Source organism: Ctenopharyngodon idella, chromosome 10 (genome assembly GCF_019924925.1).
Source record: "Ctenopharyngodon idella isolate HZGC_01 chromosome 10, HZGC01, whole genome shotgun sequence".
Taxonomy (NCBI): Eukaryota; Metazoa; Chordata; class Actinopteri; order Cypriniformes; family Xenocyprididae; genus Ctenopharyngodon; species Ctenopharyngodon idella.
This window is the reverse complement of record NC_067229.1, coordinates 22,116,269-22,136,828: the sequence shown is the minus strand read 5'-3', so window position 1 is coordinate 22,136,828 and position 20,560 is coordinate 22,116,269. Positions and strand designations below refer to the sequence as shown.

The 20,560-nt window shown below is 38.9% G+C and overlaps 2 protein-coding genes across 4 annotated transcripts in view; one reads left to right on the top strand and one right to left on the bottom strand.

The window, feature by feature from the left end:
• The window catches only part of rubcn (rubicon autophagy regulator), a 28,584-nt gene extending 24,195 nt beyond the window's left edge, over positions 1–4,389 (top strand). For all 3 annotated transcript variants that reach the window (XM_051909654.1, XM_051909655.1, XM_051909653.1), the window contains one exon: positions 2,000–4,389. In XM_051909654.1, the coding sequence (XP_051765614.1) occupies positions 2,000–2,148 (149 nt within the window). In that variant the 3' untranslated portion in view covers positions 2,149–4,389. The remainder of the gene's footprint in view (positions 1–1,999) is intronic.
• Positions 4,390–4,503: 114 nt separating this feature from the next.
• Positions 4,504–20,181, bottom strand: LOC127520926 (5-hydroxytryptamine receptor 3A). Its single transcript, XM_051909656.1, is given in 9 exon segments — positions 4,504–4,753; positions 5,599–5,862; positions 7,767–7,977; positions 8,147–8,307; positions 10,563–10,732; positions 19,537–19,646; positions 19,734–19,778; positions 19,866–20,034; positions 20,036–20,181. Coding segments are annotated over 9 exon segments (1,503 nt in total). The 3' UTR covers positions 4,504–4,526.
• Between the last annotated feature and the right edge of the window lie 379 nt (positions 20,182–20,560).

Here is a 20,560-nt window from a genome sequence, read left to right as displayed (position 1 = left end):
TGTACATATATCCAGAATCACAGCAAATGTCTTTATCTTATGTGTATTGTGATTTTTGTCAGACAATGTCTCGATTATAAATCAGGATTTTAGTGCTGGTGTAACATGTCAGGGCTCGACATTATTGCTTGTCCATTAGTCCGGGATAAGTGGATTTTTTTTGAAGGGGCAAGTGAAAGAGAATTTTACTTTCCCGGCTGGACAAGGACCTGATTAAAACGTCAATACCAAAAAAACAACAACAACTTGGGAATCACCAAAATGTGAGAGTGACTGATTTTACTACATTTAGTATAAGTGGCGATCGATAGTGGATAATAATAAGCTGTATAATGTACTGACAGTAACAAGGTTGCGCTGTTGAGGCTCGCGCAGCATCTCCAGGAGAAATGGAAACATGAGCGAAGCACACACAAAAAGAAACTCTGTTAAACATACTACGGTAAATATTAAAAATGGAGTTTTTATAACTTGATACTGGTAAGCAAAATCACACGACCAAGAATGCTGTTTTCCTAAATAGGCTACCATCACGATTAAAAACGTGACACTGATTTCATGCAACAGTTCAATTAACAAGAGGTTAATATTAAGTCACTTATGTTTTAGAAGGAACATTGACTGTTTTTGTTCCATTTTAGCAGCAAAAATAGTTTCAAACAAAGATCACAGCAGTACCATAGCGCAACACTCAGCCTTGTTTTCATTACTGAATGATTCAGCGTTTTGAACGAATCGGTTGAGTCAAAGATTAAATGACCCACTCATAAACAATTGCCTCATTCTTGAATGAATCATCCATTGGAATGAATCGTTTGAATGAATGACTCAATGACTCACTCATTAAGACGGTTACTTGCTGTCACCTACTGGTGGTTTAGTTTCATTTTTAAAAGTATCATTTTCCCCCCAACATTTCTTATTTGTATTTTCAAAAAATATTTAACACAGTCCCATAACATTATTTAATGCAGTTGTTATCTATCACAAATATGCAGATTTACATAATTATGTCAAAGCTGCAATATTCTGAAAGGATATTGCTTCAGAACAAATTTATATTTACACACAAAAAAAAAAATTTTTGTATTTTTTTTCCTGACAAGCAACTGTTTTACTTGTAAAAGTGAATGACCGATTTACGCAGTCACCATTTCGTATTGTCTGACAAGAGAAACAGAAAAATATATAGATGAAAGTTTTATGGGGAATTTGGCTGTATTAAAATATATTATGTGAGCAAAAGGGTAGCAGCAGAGAAGCAAACAAATGTTGGGCTGACACTTGGCAGAATGCGAATACAACAATGACATGATGAATATTCTAATTGCCGTATGTCGTCATCTATCGACATTTAGCGACATATATATGACATTAAAAATGAAAAAATTGGCATTAAAAAGGCATTAAAAAGCATTAAATTAGATTTGATGAAACCTGTAGAAACCCTGTGGGAATCTTAAGGATCTGTAGAGACTCTGCATGAAGGAATGGTCTCTGACCTCTTGTCAGGTGTTCTCCAAACTCATCAGGCATTATAGGTGAAGACTCAGAGCTGTTATCTTGGCAAAAAGAGGTTGCAAAAAGTATAAAGGGTGCCAATAATTGTGGCCAACGTGTTTTGGAGAAAAACATTTATTTCATAATGTGATCATTTTTATGCATGTATTTATGCATTTATTTATACTTATTTTTATGTATTTATTTGTATATTTGTTATTATTTATGTATCTATTTATTTATGCATTTATATATATTATTTATTTCTGCTTTTATTTATTTATGCATGTATTAAACTAGGCTAAAATGTTTTTTTTTTTTTTTTTTTTTTTTTTTTATGTCTTTGGGTTGTCCGTTCATCTTTCTGTCTTGCACCGTACAAGTATTTAAAAATTATTTTCAAAATGCTCCGAATCGGTGTTTTTTTTTTTTCTTTTTTTTTTTTCTTGTTTTTTTCTTGTTGTGTTTGGTTGTAATGGTTGGTGTGTTTGTTTTGCAGATTGTCGTGCGTGCTATCATAAGACCTGCTTTAAGGCTGGGAAGGAGTGTCCTCGCTGTCTGAGACTTGCCGAGAGGAGAGAGCGGATGGCTCGCAAGAACATGGAGGAGCTGGAGGACAGAGAGGAGGACGAGGCAAGTGGGACCTAGCACATAGTACAAGTAAGATTTCATGAGAGCACAACGGAACAATGAATGTAGAGACTGATATTCAGCAGAACTTTTCTTGATTCCCGTCCCAGTCCTGCTGACTGCAGCATAATTAATCATTAAAGTTACAAAGAGTTTTATGTGCAAACAATAAGCTTCTACTTTTAAGGATTGCTGCCTACAGCTAGAAAATTGTACTGATTTTTATGATCTGCTATGTTTTTGTTTGCTTCTTGCCTCCGTCCTTAAAAATCAAATTCGTTTTAATCAACTGGGTGTTGAGTCATAAACTTTTATGTGTATGAAATAACAGTCTTGATGTTTTTCTGTGTGTCCACGTTTTGTTGGTTATATTTATTAATGTATCTTGTTGTGTGCCTCATTAATGGCTGTTCATTTGTAACGATGAGAGACGGAGAAGGGCAGCTGAACTCTAGCAAGTCTTGCACAACCTTTGTTTTCTTAGAGGTTTCTAGAAGTGTCAGGTTCAAACTTAATGTGTTGAAGATCAAAGCTCTTAAGACAATAGGCCTTGAGTGAAATGACAGCAAAATTAATTTCTGTTATTGTAAAGATCAATTAATTTTAATACAACAATGGACCTCATTCAAGTGAAAAAAATTGTGAAAACAACTGGAATCGATTGAATGTATTTAACTGAATACAACAATTTGGGCGATTAAGACAGAAATTGTTCTGTTTGTTCGTAAAACCATTTCTACATAAATGTTAGTTTTGCAAACATTTTAGCCAGAAACCATTCTTGCATAAGTTGTTTTGGTTTCATGAATATTTTAGCCAGTAAGTAAAAATAGTAGGTTCGTGGGAGAAAAGCCCATTCAAATAGAGAATTTATACAAACTAGACTTGCTTAAATTCTTTTTTGGTTTTGCAATTTCATTGTTTTGCTCATTGGTTATAATCCCTTCTGAATTCTTTTGGTTAAATGAAAGATTTTCACAGAAGTTTGTTGTGCTCTTTTGTAAAACCATTTTTTTGGGGTGAACTTGGTCAAATTGTACTGAATGCAGCAAGTTGCGTAAGAATGGTTTTATGCACAATTTTGCACAAAAGTTCAATGTCCTTGTGCCTAAAATCATTCCTCCATTTCGTGAGGGATTTAGGCAGGATTTTTTTTATTTTTTATTTTTTTTATTTTTTTTGATCATTCACAAAATCTTTTCTGTGAAAGTTGTTTTTGGTTTCGCCAAATATTTTAGCAAGAAATTTCTTCTGCTCACATGTGTAGTCTTTCTTGCTTATTTTTTTTTAAAGAATTTATACAAATTTGTTCTGCTTGTTAGAAAAATCCAGACATAAATTTCTTTTGCTCTGTAATTAAGAACACATTCTTCCAAAATCCCTTGGGTTTTATGAACGATTTACTCGGAAGTTTCTTGTGCTCTTATAAAACTGAATGCGTCAACTTGCGAGAATGCTTTTACAGACAATTTCAACTGAAATTTTTTCTGCTCATGTTTCACAAATGAGGCCCAATGCTGGTCTTTCATTTAAATTAAAGGCCTTTTTGCTTTAACATTTTGCACCTACCAAAAATGGCACTTTGTTTGTATGGTTTCCTGTTCTTAAATAGACAAATCATTTCTTGTTGGTTCTTTAATTTGCACTAGTTTGATGTTTGTTTGAACAAGAACTGTAATAATGTTTGAACTGGAACATCATTCCAACATCTCACATTCAGTCCAAAATCTAAAATGGTCTTAAACAGTGGTTGTCCAGTGAAGTTGCTCATGCAAAAAGACTGTTGTACCAAAGTGTTATTTGATTAAAAGAGTTTATTACATTGGTAAGTTGTATTATAATTCATTACATCATACTGGACCTAAGTTAGTTGGAGTAGATAATGGAATATGTAAATGTATCTAAAAGAAAATATATTCAAGACGCCATTTGTTTGCTGCTCTGAGTATTTCTGAAGCAATAACAACCATGTACTTTGCCACAAGCATTTAATAACTTGAATGCACTGACCTTAAACTTTATGAGATTGAATGAATGAACAAACTTGCTTTTGTATGGTTGCTTATGAGCTATAATATTATGTTTATAACTTTTTCATTTGATCCTGCTGATGATGTGTCCACTTGAGCTTACTGTTGTAAAATTACTGAATTGCCTTTCTTATTCAGGGGTCTTTAATGCACTAATTGAGAAAGTGTACATATATAATTTCTTATTGTTATAAATACATAACTGACAATTAAAGATGTTTAGACTGTCTTAGACTATTTTTGTGTCATTATTGTGTTGTGTTAGTCAAAACCTTTGGTCTCTACATGATCACTATTTCTGCCCTAATGAATAAGGATAAAACAACAAAAAATATATATAAACATAATTTTCCTCAAGTCATTTTTCTATTGGTTCATCCAAATGCACCACATGCATATGATTACAAGTGCATAACCTGTGATTATCAGCAGGTAAATGCGGAAGAGAAGGAAGTCCAGGATGTATCCCACGTGGCACCACTGGTTCTGTAGATGGTCTTCCTTTCGTAGAATGGTCAAATAAGAGTTCATCTCTCTAAGATCCTGACTGATCTGTCTGAGTTCAGGCACATCCAGTGTCATGGTTCCAGACACTAGGGGCCAAAAAAGCAAAAATGTAGCATTAGTTTATAAACTTGCTATACATTAGCTGTATATTTTTATGCAAATGTTGGGATATCCAAAAAATCTGTTTGGAAACGCTAAGATGCACAGAAACTTGTGCGCTAAATGGGGCGGATAATTTTTTTTTTTATCCAATAAGACATGCTCATAAAGTACAGTGGAAACACATTTACCGAATAAATCCCTCAATGCGCAACAAATAAAGAGGACCAATTTTATTGCACAGCATCTCAAATGTTGGTTTGGTTGTTCTGAAATGCCTGAGCTAAAAGGCTTGTTCGAGATGCATCTGCGCAGACCAATGAACGTATGACATCAAAATACCGCGAGAGCGTTTGGAGCGCATACGATTCCTTATAGGCTTTTGAATCGCTCTCGCGGCACTTTGATGTCATATGCCGATCGGTCTGCGCAGCGCTAATGCATCTCGTACAAGCATATCGTCTGTCATCAGAATGATTTGGTATAATGACCTTTAAGAACTGTCACAAGATTCACAAATTCACAAACACCAGCATCCGCCTTCGAGCGCAAACATGACAGTGTTTATTGGAATTTATTTGCATGCTCTGAGATGCAAGTCATTTATGATGTAGGAAAAAAGAGCCACAGTGGCTTCCCTGATTGCGGATGAGACATTTTGCGACAATTTCTCAGGAAGTGATTTTGTTCTCTTAAACACATGGGATGGAAACGGTGCTTTATTGGCAGGTGTTTTATGGGATATTTAAATTTTGTGCACAAGTTAAATGGAAACTGGTTAAATGGAAATGGATGGAAACATAGCTAGTGAAATTTTGCTGGAGCATCTCACCATTAGTGGGTGTCTGTTGACTGGACGTTGATTCTGAAGGCTGGACAACCCATGCGTCGGTTTCTTGTTTCACTTCTAGTTTGGCTAAAGGGTCTTCGGGGAAACTGTAGCAAATAATTCGAGCAATGAAGCGCATCACCAGCACCTGTACCCAGTGCGGCACCTCCCTGTACTTCATTGAATTATGGTGGAGAACGCAGGTAATGAGGACCGTCTCCAGTAGACTTATTACCATGAGTGCCAAACACACGGAGAAATAGATACCTAAGGAGGTGAAACCAAATTTTAGACATTGTTTAATAATTTTTTTTTTTTTTAATTCACATACCATGTAAGTAAAATTGGTTAGCATAATGACTGTTAAACTGGATAATTCACCACTGTCCATGGCAAAATACTGGTGGTACTTTCATGTCTCTCATTTCACTCTGCATGTTTCATCTTGCAACACTTGTTTTGCTAATGGCCTTGGAGGACTTCAGAATAAAGCTGAAAGTATACTTCGGTTTTATGCATACGCTAGGGTATGTGTATAGTGCTCATGTCTCAAATTGTGTCATCAGCATGGTATGCGCCTGAATTTTTTTGCACTAATTAGTTGGTCCACAAAGTGGCAACACTGGTCTTTCACAGTCGGAAAAGAAAGTGAAGAGACAGAACAACAACAACAAACTACTTAAAGCTGCAGTCCGTAACTTTTTTTTGGCAAAAAATGATCCAAAATCAATTTTTGAGCAAATACATAATCAGCCAGTGTTCAAAACTGTCTCCTTACCTTAGGGAGTGAGAACAGTGACGCTTTTTTAAGTGAATTATTTATTCCAGTGTATTTTTAGCTTTAAAACACGCGCTCTGTCATTGTTTCTGAAGAGCGCAAGCCCTCACGCATCATGCTGTGTGAAATATCGACTGAACGTAATGTCAAAACATCCACATACCACTGTATGTCCGGATGTGGAGTCCGTTATATTGATGTGCAAACAAACCATTTATGTGTGCTCTCGACACACTGATCACACATTCCTTTTTTGGAAAGACACCTAAATTTACCTTGAAAAAATGTATCTATTGACATCCCTAGTACGAAGGCATTTTATCTTGAGAGAAATAGCACAGACACTGGACAAGGATGAAAATTCCTAATGCGCATGTATCGACCACCTGTGTTTGCGTGCTATCAACTGCTAGCAGTTTACTTTGAAAGGCCACAGGTGCGTCCCAATTTGCGTACTTATGCACTATTCTATGACGTTTTTGACAGGGTTGGCAGGTTTTCACAACAAAACCCACCCAATTGCTACTCAAAACTAGCCCAATCACGTTTCAGGGGGCTCCGCTGAAAAAAATCGTGTTCCGAGGGGAAAAATCCACATTTTTGGCAGGGTTCCCCTAGTAAACCCGCATTCCAGAGGCTAAATATCATGTTATGTGGGGTCGCTTCAACCCGCGGACATGAAAAATGACCTGCGGCAACGGTGTAAAAGTATCCCAATTCCGCGGGAAAACCGCGGACTTGGCAACACTGGTTTTTGAGTACAAATAGTGCAAGTAGTGTGTTTACACTGAAAATTCCAAAAAGAAAAATACTGAAGTATAGTGCGTCATTTGGGACACAGCTCATGCTTTTGGTTGTATGCATATGTTCATGTCAAAACTGGTGTACTTTTGGCTTAAGAGGAGCATACAACCTTTAATGGATGGATAAAAGCTAAAGATTCTTCAGCTGAAGCAAGAGAAAAAAAATGTTTAGAATATCGACCACTAAAAGATAATTAGTCCATAAAAAGTAACTTGGATTGTTTTCTACATTATTGTTTTGGTTCACAACACAATCATATGCAATTTTAAATGAATTTAATGGCTAGCATTGCTAATGCTAGTGGATTTACTTGATTTAGGCTACTTTAAATGGATGTGAAGTCTGACGAATTTTCTACATTCAGTGATGCCGCAAATATGATTGCCATTACACTCCTTGAGATTTGAATATACTTATGAAAATTGTCTGTTAAAAATGTTCAGTCTGTTAAAATTGTTTTTAGATGACCTGTTCCTTTAAGTAGAGTGTTAATAAAGCAGTCTACTCTACTCTCCTGGGTGTAATCAACCAATGTTCGTCATTTGATGTTCACACATTGCCTCACACAGGTGTGTTTTGGCTAATTGACCTATTAAAGGTGTTCCATTAGCAGTGCTGGGAAGCAAGTCGTTCATAATGAGAAGAAACACTGTATAGCCCAGAATGAGGGTCATTTTGAAGGAGGATCGATCCACGCTGTGCGGTGGCAAGTAGAACGACAGGATGTCAATGATCATGAGGAAGGAGCTGGGGATGATCAAGTTCACCACATACAGTATCGGCCGTCGCTTTATCACCACCTGCAGGATGGAAACAGTAAAGGCTCGTTCACACCAAGAACTATATTAGCGTCCACACCAACACGCATTCTGTTTATTATAAATTTTATTAGTTCATAAGTATGCTTAGTATGATTAGTATGCTATTCTAAACATAGCCATTTATACTCCCTTTTTGTCCCTTTCTTACCCAGAAAGTGATGATGTCCCATTCATCTATTCCGAACTTCAAAATGTTTGCGTCGCCCAGTATAACCACCAGCTCCCATTCTCCACTGGCCTGCAGGTATCGCTTTGAGTTTTCAGTCATCTCCTGAAAGGCCAGGGCAGGACTGACACGGACATCCTTTACTGAAGGGGTTACAGGTATTACAGATGTTATAACTACAGTTAAAGACACATGCAGGAACCTGCTTTGCCTAATCAGCTAAATTAGTTGTTGAATTCATGTCAACATGAAATCGGTTTATATTTTTGGTCATATTTATTAATTTGTTCCAAAATGCATAAAAACTTCCATGCTATTCATGTGTAATGACTTTAATACACAGCTTCTATGAGCATGTTTTAATTGATGTATTAAAAGGTATTTTTTCTCTGTCCTGATATCATTAAAAGAATGGAATTCTTGAAAAGTAAGTAGTTTTTAAGTAGTTTGGAATAAAATTATTTATTAGTTTTTTTTTTTTTTTTATGTATTTTGTTTTATGGAAGCTTGTTTCTGCCACAGAATAAAAAAATAATTGTGACTTTAATTGGTAACTGTGACTTTTTATCTCACAATTTGGACTTTTTTTTCTCAGAATTGGGCATTTATATCTCTCAATTCAGACTTTTTGTTCTTAGAATTGGGTATTTATATACTAATCTGAGAAAAAATAAGAATTGTGACATATAAACTCCCAATTCTGAGAAAAAAATTCAAATTGTGAGATATAAACTCGCAATTGTGAGTTATATAGTCCGAAATGTGAGATAAAAAAAACTTGAAATTGTAAGTTGTATAGTCCAAATTGTGATATAAACTCGCAATTGTGTTATATAATTTGAATCGTGAGATATAAATGCACAATTGTGAGAGATAAACTTGTAATTGTGAGTTAAGTCCAAATTGTGAAATAAACTCCCAATTGTTAGTTATAAAGTCCGAATTGTGAGGTAAAAACTCACAATTGTGATCTATATAGTCTGAGTTGTGATATAAACTTGGAATTGTGAGTTATATAGTCTGAATTGTGACATAAACTCACAAGTGTGAGTTATGTAGTCTGAATTGTGATATAAAATAGCAATTTTGAGTTATAAGGTCAGAATTGTGAGATATAAACTTGCAATTGTGAGCTATATAGTCTGAATTGTGATATAAACTTGAAATTGTGAGTTATATAGTCTGAATTGTGCAAGATAAACTTGTAATTGTTAGTTATAAAGTCAGAATTGTTAGTTATATATTTTGATTTGTGATATAAACTCACAAGTGTGAGTTATATAGTCAGAATTGTGATATAAACTAGCAATTTTGAGTTATAATGTCAGAATTGTGAGATATAAACTTGCAATTGTGAGTTATACAGTCTGAATTGTTAGACATAAACTTGCAATTGTGAGTTTAAAGTCAGAATTGTGAGAGATAAACTCGCAATTGTTAATTATAAAGTCAGAATTATGAAATATAAACTCACAATTGTTAGTTATATAGTCTGATTTGTGGTATAAACTTGCAATTGTGAGTTATAATGTCAGAATTGTGAGAGATAAACTTGCAATTGTGAGTAATATAGTCTGAATTGATATAAACTCGCAATTGTGAGTTATATAGTCAGAATTGTGATATAAACTCGCAATTTTGAGTTATATAGTCAGAATTGTGAGATATAAATGCACAATTGTGAGAGATAAACTCGCAATTTTGAGTTATAAGGTCAGAATTGTAAGATATAAACTTGCAATTGTGAGCTATAAAGTCTGAATCGTGAGATATAAACTCACAAGTGTGAGTTATATAGTCCGAATTGCGATATAAACTCGCAATTTGAGCTATATATTCCGAATTGTGATATAAAGTCGTAATTGTGAGTTATATAGTCCGAGTTGCTTCCATAATTTTTTAAAATTCAAAACTTCTTTATTTCTGGTGCGACCCACACAGTCATGTGGTTGAAACATGCAGTAAATATCCAAATATCATATCCATGCAGGATATGATATCATAGAAAGGACCCTTGCAGACCCTCATGACTGTCAAGGTTTTTTTTTTATAAATACTTTTGTATTTAAATGTATTGTATTTAAAAAAAAAAAAAAAAAAAAAGGATTAAGGTTGGTTCACATATTGTGATGTAAGGAAAATATGTAATTACGTTTTACTTGATGGTTACACCACATGACATTTTAGAGGCATTACATTTAAACTGTTCAAAATTGACATTCTCTTATTGCCATACAGTATGTGTTGACTTTAAATTACTACATGTGAAAGTCCACAGAAACTAAAACAGATTAAGTGAACCTTCAAAGACCTCAGAAACACACAAAAGGAAATGCCTCTGTCAAATATGCGCTGAGGTGGCAGGAAATGTGGAAAGCAATGAAAGTTGAGACGTTACTGGTATGCATGTAGGAGCCGAAGGTGAAAGAGCAGTTCTGTATGTCGAAAGGGAAACTGAAGATCTGTAGGTTACAGGCGCTAACCAGCCTCAACATCCTGTCATAGCGGATGTGGCCCGTGTGGTTCACATACACATAAGGACAGGCCTGAGATACATCGTCATCCACACTAAACACCAGAAGAGAGGGAGAGAGAGGACAAATATTGATTTGAGGTCAAATTATTATTATTATTTTTTTTTTACTTTTTATTTATTTATTTATTTTTTTACTTGTAGACAATATTATTACTATCTTCGGCTAAGACAAAAATAGTCCATTACAGCGTACAAAATTGGCCTTGATACAAAATGATCACTGCAAAAATAATACATAGCTAATATTCATACTATAAATCTTCTGAGGTCATTGTCGCTATTCGATGACTGAGACGCAAGATGGTGCCAGTTTTGTTTGTATGAAACAAACAAGAAGTTTTGAAGATTGTATGTTTTAAAGGAAAAAACTATTTCAGTTCCCTTTCGGAAGGGAACTCAACACTGCGTTTTACCGCATATGGGGAACGTCACTCTTGAACCGGTGTCTGAAAGCAAAATATCAAATCTCTCCAATCCTATTGGCCGGCGACAGCCTATGACGTCATCAAGATGCGGCTTGGAAGTATAAAGGAGCCGCCAGTGAAGCAGTCAGTATCTTTTCGTCTTTCAGAACTGTTTTGTCTGATCGCGATTTCATTGAATCTGGTAAGGAAACTTTATATCATGTCTGACAAACGTTTCAGAAAGTGTGCTGACCCGTGTCCAAGGTTTTTGACACCCGGTGACACACACAATCTGTGCGTTTTCTGTCTGGGAGAGGAGCACGCACAGACAGTGCTTAAGGGCGCTGTCTGTGTTAACTGTGAGCGTCTCCCTATAAGGACGCTCCGTTCTCGTTTGGCACTCTTCTCGAGGGAAGAGGTGTCAGCATCTTTGCCTGGTGGTTCTGGCCCCGCTCGTGCTGAGGCAGAGCGGTGGCTGAAATCATGGGGCTCGCAGGTGGAGCTCGATGAGGAGTTTGAGAGAGGTGTAAATCTCTCTCAGCCCCCAGCGGCCGGCGAGGATGAGCTGTTGGATGACGATGACGTCCTTTCATTGACGTCATTGGATCCAGCAGCGAGTGCTCTTCTGGCTTCTAGCCCTAGAGAACAGGAGATGGCTGTTGATGAGGAAGCAGGTGAGCCTGCTGAATCTTCAAAGCCTCCCTGCCCTGCGTATGCGGAGCTGCTGGAGGTTATGGAACGCGCTTCTGGCTGATTGCAGCAGCCTTAGGAGCGTGTTAAGAAAGGGTCCGCACGCGGACGGCTCGACGAGCGGTTACTTTCTGGCCATAGCCCAGCAGCCCCCGTGAGCCTTCCATTCCTTCTTGATCTCCATGTTGAGATCGAAAAGGCATGGAAGAACCCATATTCGCTCCCAACATCAGCAGGGGAATTTTGCTGATGTTGAGGGATTGAGCCAGCATGGGTATGTGTCGATGCCTCCTATTGACGAGACGTTTGCGAACTATCTTGTCAGGGGGCAGGCACCGACACTGAAAGCTCCGGTCCTGCCTTCTAAGCCCCTTAAGACCACCTCTCGCTTAAATGGCAGGGCATACGCGGCAGCGGGTCAGGCCAGGGCGGCCTTACACACCATGGCGGTGTTACAGGCCTACCAGGCCGACCTGCTGAAAGATCTGGATCAGGGGCAGGGTCTGTCCCCTGAGGCGGTAGAAGAGCTGCGCCACACCACGGATCTCGCTCTCCGGGCCACCAAGCAAACCGCCGCGTCGATCGGAAGATCGATGGCGGCGATGGTGGCCATGGAGAGGCATCTGTGGCTGAACCAGGCGGACATCGGGGAGAAAGAGAAGGGCTTTCTCCTTGATGCGCCAGTTTTGCCTTCCGAACTTTTTGGCACCTCCGTCAAAGCGGTGGTGGGAAAGTTCAGGGAGGCGAAGGTGCGCTCGGCAGCGTTTAAAACCTGCATACCGCTCAGATCTGAATCTGGGCCCAGACAGACAGGAGGTCCCGGCCTGTCTCGATTTGAGGATCGAAGACAGGGCCAAAAGTCCAGCGTGGCCTCTCGGGCACCTCCTCCTCCACGAAGCAGGTCCCAGAAAAGGTGGGACTCACGGAAGAAGAAGCAGGATTTGAGAGAGGTGATCGATCGCAGACGCCAGCAGCATCAGTAATCAATCCCCTCTTTGCAAGGGCAATTTACATCTGCCCTCTCCTCTTCTTCTTCACCTCCTGTGTTTTTGATTCATGTAACATGCTCAGACGCTTCTTACAGTCAGGCTGATGGCTGGGCCCATGATGAATATTTTTTTGGTGGCTCGCCTTCTGGCTTGATAGTGAAGAGGCTCTTTTAGGCTTAAAGGGTTAGTTCACCCAAAAATGAAAATTCTGTCATTAATTACTCACCCTCATGGCGTTCCACACCCATAAGACCTTTGTTAATCTTCGGAACACAAATTAAGATATTTTTGTTGAAATCCGATGGCTCAGTGAGGCCTCCATAACCAGCAATGACATTTCCTCTCTCAAGATCCATTAATGTACTAAAAACATATTTAAATCAGTTCATGTGAGTACAGTGGTTCAATAATAATATTATAAAGCGACGAGAATATTTTTGGTGTGCCAAAAAAACAAAATAAGGACTTATATAGTGATGGTCGATTTCAAAATACTGCTTCAGGAAGCTTCGGAGCATTATGAATCTATGTTCTGTTTACTTCAGTTCTGTCAAGTCTGCACCTGTCCTCGTTAGTCCCTGATTAGTTAATCTTCCTCCACCTGTTCCTGTTTAGTTCCCTCATTTACCCTTGTATTTATACTGCCCGTTCTGTTCAGTCCTTGTCAGTCATTGTTGGTGTAACCTGTTCTTATGTGTATAACCAGTAAACGCTATTCTATCGTATCCTGTGTGCATCATCTTCATTTATGGACCATGCGTTACAGGAACGGCATGAGGGTGAGTAATAAATGACATTATTTTCATTTTTGGGTGAACTAACCCTTTAAAAGAACCCTAGATTCCATCCTTCCATGTGGAAAATGAGGAGTCTTCAGTCTTCGAGCCGCAGGAAGGTAAGTCTATATTTTAAAATATGTCGACCTTGTTTTTCCTGTATAGTTTTTCCTGAGCATGTAGATGGAAAAAGATAGGGGGTTTTGGGCACCGAAGTTCCATTAGGTTGGCTGGAACAATTTATTTGTACTGTGTTGGCCACAAAATGGCCGCATCTCAGCCACCTTTGGTAGAGTAGCTTCTCCTCTGGTTTTAGCTAGAGTATGTTTGAGTTAGCACTCTTTACTTCGGATAGATCTATGTCTAGTGTCGGCCTCCTGGGCCGCCTGACATTGTTTGCTTGTTGAGCTTTGCTTTACTTGAGTTTCCTCTTCTCTGGTTGAGTTCAGAGGTTGAGTTTTAGCCCCAGGCAGATTCATGCTTCGTGCGGCCCTATAGGCCCACAGCTTAGCTGGCCTAGGCTAGAACTAGGGTTTAGGTGATTTACTAAAGCATTCACCCTTTATTGCTACTATCCCTTGTCAGGTTGTATAGTTCCTAGTTCTGGCCTCCTCTTATTTGAGTTGTCAGGCCAAATGCCCATTATCCTTTAGGTGTAGGTGCTAGTTAGATAAAAGCTAAGGTAGCAGGCTGCCACTAGCCTCCCTGGTGCCGTTGTCTCAGGTGGTAGGCCCTTGTCTTTGTTTAGATAAGTGTATGCTATGTTGCTTAGGCCCCACTTTTCTAGAACTTCATTCATACTGAATTTGTCTTTCCCCTGAGCCCCTTGAATTAGCATTCAAGCTTGAGGTTACGGTGTTAGCTTGGTTAGCTCCTGTTCTCTAGGGTTCAGTACAGATGTGTTATTTCTGTTTGGTGAAGGCATCCATTCTTTTCAGGATGATATGTATTGTGCAACCCAAAGCATTGTGTTTGCTTTGGGTTCTAGTTTTGCCCTACACATGTGTGAGCTTAACTCCTTGCTGCCACAGGCCCTCTGGGCCTCCTTTGAGAGCACGTTGGCGTATGTCTTTGTACTCCTCTTGCTTAAAGAGTAAAAGGTGTTTTACTGAGTACATTGCTGAGTGGCCATTGGCTCAGGTTGAGTTTATCTAGTTAACCCCACTTTGGTTTGGTTTTCTTGTGTTTGCTCCCTTGAGATTAAAACACTGCCACGAGCTGATGCTACGTGTCTGTCTGAAGTCGTAGGCCCACTTTGGGCCTCCTACAGAACATGATGGCATATGTTGTTCTCCTCTTACTTTAAGAGTAAAAGGTGCTTTTACTGAGTATACTGCTTGTCTGATTGTGGTAGGTGGACTGTTATGTGGGCACTCTACAGTCTTATCTGCTGGTTTAACTCAGTTTCATTCTGAATGAGTTACATGTTTGTGGGTTCTTGCTTTCAGCAAGCTAGCTGTTCGAGGTTTTGTGGCCTTAACAGGCCGCCCCTGAAGCTTTCCCACCCCCACATCTGGGTGTTGAAACTTAAGCAGATTAAACTTGTAGCTTCACATGTTGGCCTTTAGCAAGGCTGCTGTGTTATTTATATTTTTCTACACTGTGTAGAACTGTTGTCATGTTGTAGGCCCCTTCTTGGGCCTCCATGATTTTGTGCCTACAGTACGGTCTATCTGTAGGTTATACAGGTTGAGCTCTGTACTCCCCTCTTTTGAGGGTTGTCCTGCATAGTACTTAGCTCCCTAAGCTGGTCAGTGGTTGAAGGCCTCTCCGAGGCCTCCCTATTGAGGACCAGCCCCCAGGCTGGTAATGTACTCCCCTTGTTGGGTTCCTTTAGAGTGCACAGCCTCCTCAGTGCAAATAATCAGGCACTGAGTAGATCCTAGGATTGAGCAGAGTTTACTCCCCTCATTTGTAGGGTTAAGAGCACTTAGCTGAGTCCTGCTCTCCTGGATGCCCGTCTCTATGCTCTGGTCTGAGTTGCTTACTGCCCCTTTGCAGTCACTCTTACTGGATATCTTCTCTGAAGAATGCGTTGTTGAGGCTCTGTGTTCAGACAGGTAGCTGGCCAAGACTAGGTTGCTATCGGACCGGGTCGGCCTTCCTGGTGGCATTTGGGATGACTGTGTTCCCCTTCTAGTGACTGGCTGGGGTTCCTTCCAGCCCCCTGGCTACATTCCCTTAGAGGGACCCTCTTTCCTCTGAAGGTTCGGTCCCAGAAGCCTTGGAGCGGCCTTGGTAGGCCTTCTGCGGAAGGCATCTTTGAGGCTTATAGCTTGGGCTGTTGGCCGTAGGGAATGCTGTCACTGACAGCCTTTGTTTGACCCGAGGGGGAGTTGCTCTGGCGTTTCATTTGAAACTGCTAGTTGACGTTTGTCTAGCCATCTTCTTGGCATACACTCCCCTCAAGCATGGCGGCGTGGGTATATCGTACCTCGTATGCGGTAAAACACAGTGTTGAGTTCCCTTTTGAAAGGGAACGTCTCAGGTTACGCATGTAACCATGGTTCCCTGAGAACAGGGAATGAGACACTGCGTTCCTTGCCATGCATCGGGGCTGCCTGCTGAACAATCCCTTCAGACGATAAGATACTGACTGCTTCACTGGCGGCTCCTTTACAGGTGCTGGTCATATAATTAGAATATTATCAAAAAGTTGATTTATTTCACTAATTCCATTCAAAAAGTGAAACTTGTATATTATATTCGTTCATTACACACAGACTGATATATTTCAAATGTTTATTTCTTTTAATTTTGATGATTATAACTGACAACTAAGGAAAATCCCAAATTCAGTATCTCAGAAAATTAGAATATTATGAAAAGGTTCAATATTGAAGACACCTGGTGCCACACTCTAATCAGCTAATTAACTCAAAACACCTGCAAAGGCCTTTAAATGGTCTCTCAGTCTAGTTCTGTAGGCTACACAATCATGGGGAAGACTGCTGACTTGACAGTTGTCCAAAAGACGACCATTGACACCTTGCACAAGGAGGGCAAGACACAAAAGGTCATTGCAAAAGAGGCTGGCTGTTCACAGAGCTCTGTGTCCAAGCACATTAATAGAGAGGCGAAGGGAAGGAAAAGATGTGGTAGAAAAAAGTGTACAAGCAATAGGGATAACCGCACCCTGGAGAGGATTGTGAAACAAAACCCATTCAAAAATGTGGGGGAGATTCACAAAGAGTGGACTGCAGCTGGAGTCAGTGCTTCAAGAACCACGACACACAGACGTATGCAAGACATGGGTTTCAGCTGTCGCATTCCTTGTGTCAAGCCACTCTTGAACAACAGACAGCGTCAGAAGCGTCTCGCCTGGGCTAAAGACAAAAAGGACTGGACTGCTGCTGAGTGGTCCAAAGTTATGTTCTCTGATGAAAGTAAATTTTGCATTTCCTTTGGAAATCAGGGTCCTAGAGTCTGGAGGAAGAGAGGGGAGGCACACAATCCATGTTGCTTGAGGTCCAGTGTAAAGTTTCCACAGTCAGTGATGGTTTGGGGTGCCATGTCATCTGCTGGTGTTGGTCCACTGTGTTTTCTGAGGTCCAAGGTCAACACAGCCATATACCAGGAAGTTTTAGAGCACTTCATGCTTCCTGCTGCTGACCAACTTTATGGAGATGCAGATTTCATTTTCCAACAGGACTTGGCACCTGCACACAGTGCCAAAGCTACCAGTACCTGGTTTAAGGACCATGGTATCCCTGTTCTTAATTGGCCAGCAAACTCAGCTGACCTTAACCCCATAGAAAATCTATGGGGTATTGTGAAGAGGAAGATGCGATATGCCAGACCCAACAATGCAGAAGAGCTGAAGGCCACTATCAGAGCAACCTGGGCTCTTATAACACCTGAGCAGTGCCACAGACTGATCGACTCCATGCCACGCCGCATTGCTGCAGTAATTCAGGCAAAAGGAGCCCCAACTAAGTATTGAGTGCTGTACATGCTCATACTTTTCATGTTCATACTTTTCAGTTGGCCAAGATTTCTAAAAATCCTTTCTTTGTATTAGTCTTAAGTAATATTCTAATTTTCTGAGATACTGAATTTGGGATTTTCCTTAGTTGTCAGTTATAATCATCAAAATTAAAAGAAATAAACATTTTATATATATTAGTCTGTGTGTAATGAATGAATATAATATACAAGTTTCACTTTTTGAATGGAATTAGTGAAATAAATCAACTTTTTGATGATATTCTAATTATATGACCAGCACCTGTATACTTCTGGGCCGCGTCTTGATGACGTCATAGGCTGTCGCCGGCCAGTATGATTGGAGAGATTTGATACTTTGCTTTCAGACACCGGTTCACGAGTGACGTTCCCCATATGCAGCAAAACGCAGTGTCTAGTTCCCTGTTCTCAGGGAACCATGGTTACATACGTAACCTGAGACATTTTTCTAGTTTAAAATTTCATGTTTAATTCAGTGTTGTTTGCCATTTTCGTGCAAATTTCTGAGTGAAAATTGTTTCAAAGCCATTTTTTTTCAGTGTGACATGAGACATAAATGTAGCGTCTGTTTCAGTTAAAACCCTTTCACATCAAGAAAGTTACAGTAACTATAACAATAACTATATTAGCACCCAGCAGACGATAATATTCTGTTTAAGTGCGCGCTGTAGTTTTTCTCATCTGCCATTTTAAATGATCGAGTTCTTTAAGTAGGATGGATTCTGATTGAATCATTTATTAGCTGGAAACATTTTTTTCTGAACATTGTTTCATTGATATCATTCCTCTGTGCCGTATATCATTATAGTTGTGATGTGGACGTCGCTACTCTCATAAAATTAGATCGATTATTAAAACGTTATAGCTAAGACCCGTTCACACCAAGAATGATACTACAGACGATTATAATAATGATAACTGGCCCTGTTTACACCTGGCCCTATTTATTAAGATGTGTTTTTGTTGATCCGATCACAAGTGGACAGTGCTAAATACAGGTGTAAATGGGGTCTAAAATGTTTTGAGCTTGTTCACTTTCAACCACTTCCAGAGGTAGTCTAAAACACATCCACACAGATTGCTTTCATGGTGTAGATGCTCATGTAGTCAAATGTGTTCGAACAGCCACAAAAGACCGGCTACTCTCCGCCTACTAACCTACTGTGTAAACATTATGGGAAGCGCAGTAACCAGACAGGATTTTTTTTAACTTTGTCGGCTGAAGATCCAAGTTTGGTTTGAAGACGAAAAACATACCAAGCACAGTGTTCTCTGACCATTCCTGATTTTTTAAAAATATTTATTTTTGCCGTTTTTGCCTCTATTATGACAGGACAGGAAGTGAAGTTGGAGAGAGAGAGAGAGAGAGGAGGGGAATGGGATCAGGAAAGGTCCACGAGCCGGGACTCGAACTCAGGATGCCCGAAGCGCAACTGCGCGTTAATATGTAAATTGCAAGACCGTATTTTGTCCATTAGATTGAAAGATCTGAAAAACCCATACACTTACCCACCCATAGATCCTCCCCTCGAAGAAATCAGGACGGAAGTGGTTGAAAGTGGACAAAAGAGATGGATTAAAATACCAGGTATGCCATTTTTTTTTTGGCCATTTTATCATCTTGCAAACATTAAAACGTAATAACAGTTAAAAAATCTTTCAGTCATTAAATGACCATGTATAAGTAATGTTTTTATGTTAACATTTTGAAAACATTATTAAAGACCAGATAACTTTGAATGAACATTCTATTAATGTTACTAGAAGATCATTTGTTCATAACTTTGAGAGAACCTTGCCAGAACATTGGCCAAAGTTCTGAGAACATTTTCTCTTTGCTGGGTATTTTGCCATGGATGACAACAAATATTAGGAAATTGCACTGAATTCTGCAGTTGATCAGAATTAATTTTTGGAATTTTTGGGGTAAAACATTGTGAAACATCTTTATTAATTCTCTTCAGAGCAATAAAAAAAGATGTCCTGATCTTTCCCACTAGAGGGCACTTACAACTCATAAACGATTATGTCAGGAGTCCAGAGATCTTTGACAGGAAGAGAGATCTTCGTAATGCCATCACAGGGTTCTGGATCCCAAATGAGGAACTCATGGAACCAGTACTATACCCAAACATGATTAAAGAACAGGATTATGTCATATTCAAGTGATTATTAAAACATTTTTTACTGTTTATGCACCAAACTTACCAGTCTGAGCCAGAGGAATGTGGTAAGAATTTGTGCTTTTTCATTCTGCAAAACAGAACAGCCATCAAAATGTTCAGATGCGAGTATAATTTATACAGCCAGACACATATAGCTAGTCCCATATTGACTTACAACTCCCAAGATAGCGTAGAGAGTGAAGGAGATGTTGGTGATGGTGGGGGTGCTGAGGTTGACAGAAGGTCTGAAGGACTTCTTGTCAATGACTTGCTGTAGAGATTCATACGTAGGTCCACTCTGTCCGTCTTCACATTGAAGCATATTCACCAGACATGGCAACACTTAATAACACAATAAATCAGGGAAACTAACTTAGTGACTTCATCTGATGTCCATTTTTATTTACAGTCAGATGCAAATACTGTAATATTCGATATTTTTGTACACAGTTGTACATAATTTTTTTCTTTTTTTTTTTCTTTTGGTGCATAAACAATTTTCACTCAGAAATTGCTAGTAATTTTCACAACAAATTGAATTAAACGTGACATTTTGGTAACACTTTTCAATAAGGTTCCATTTGTTAACATTAGTTAACTACATTAGTTAACATGAACTAACAATGCACAATATTTCTACTGTATTTATTAATCTTAGTTAATGTTAATTTCAACATTTACTAATACATTTTTTTAATCAGAAGTTGTATTTGTAAACATTAGTTAACAATTAGTGTGAACAAACATGAACAAGTGATGAACGATTGTATTATTAACTAACATTAACAAAGATTAATAAATACTGTAACAAATGTATTGCTCATTATTATATCATGTTAGTTAATACATTAACTAATGTTAACAAATGAG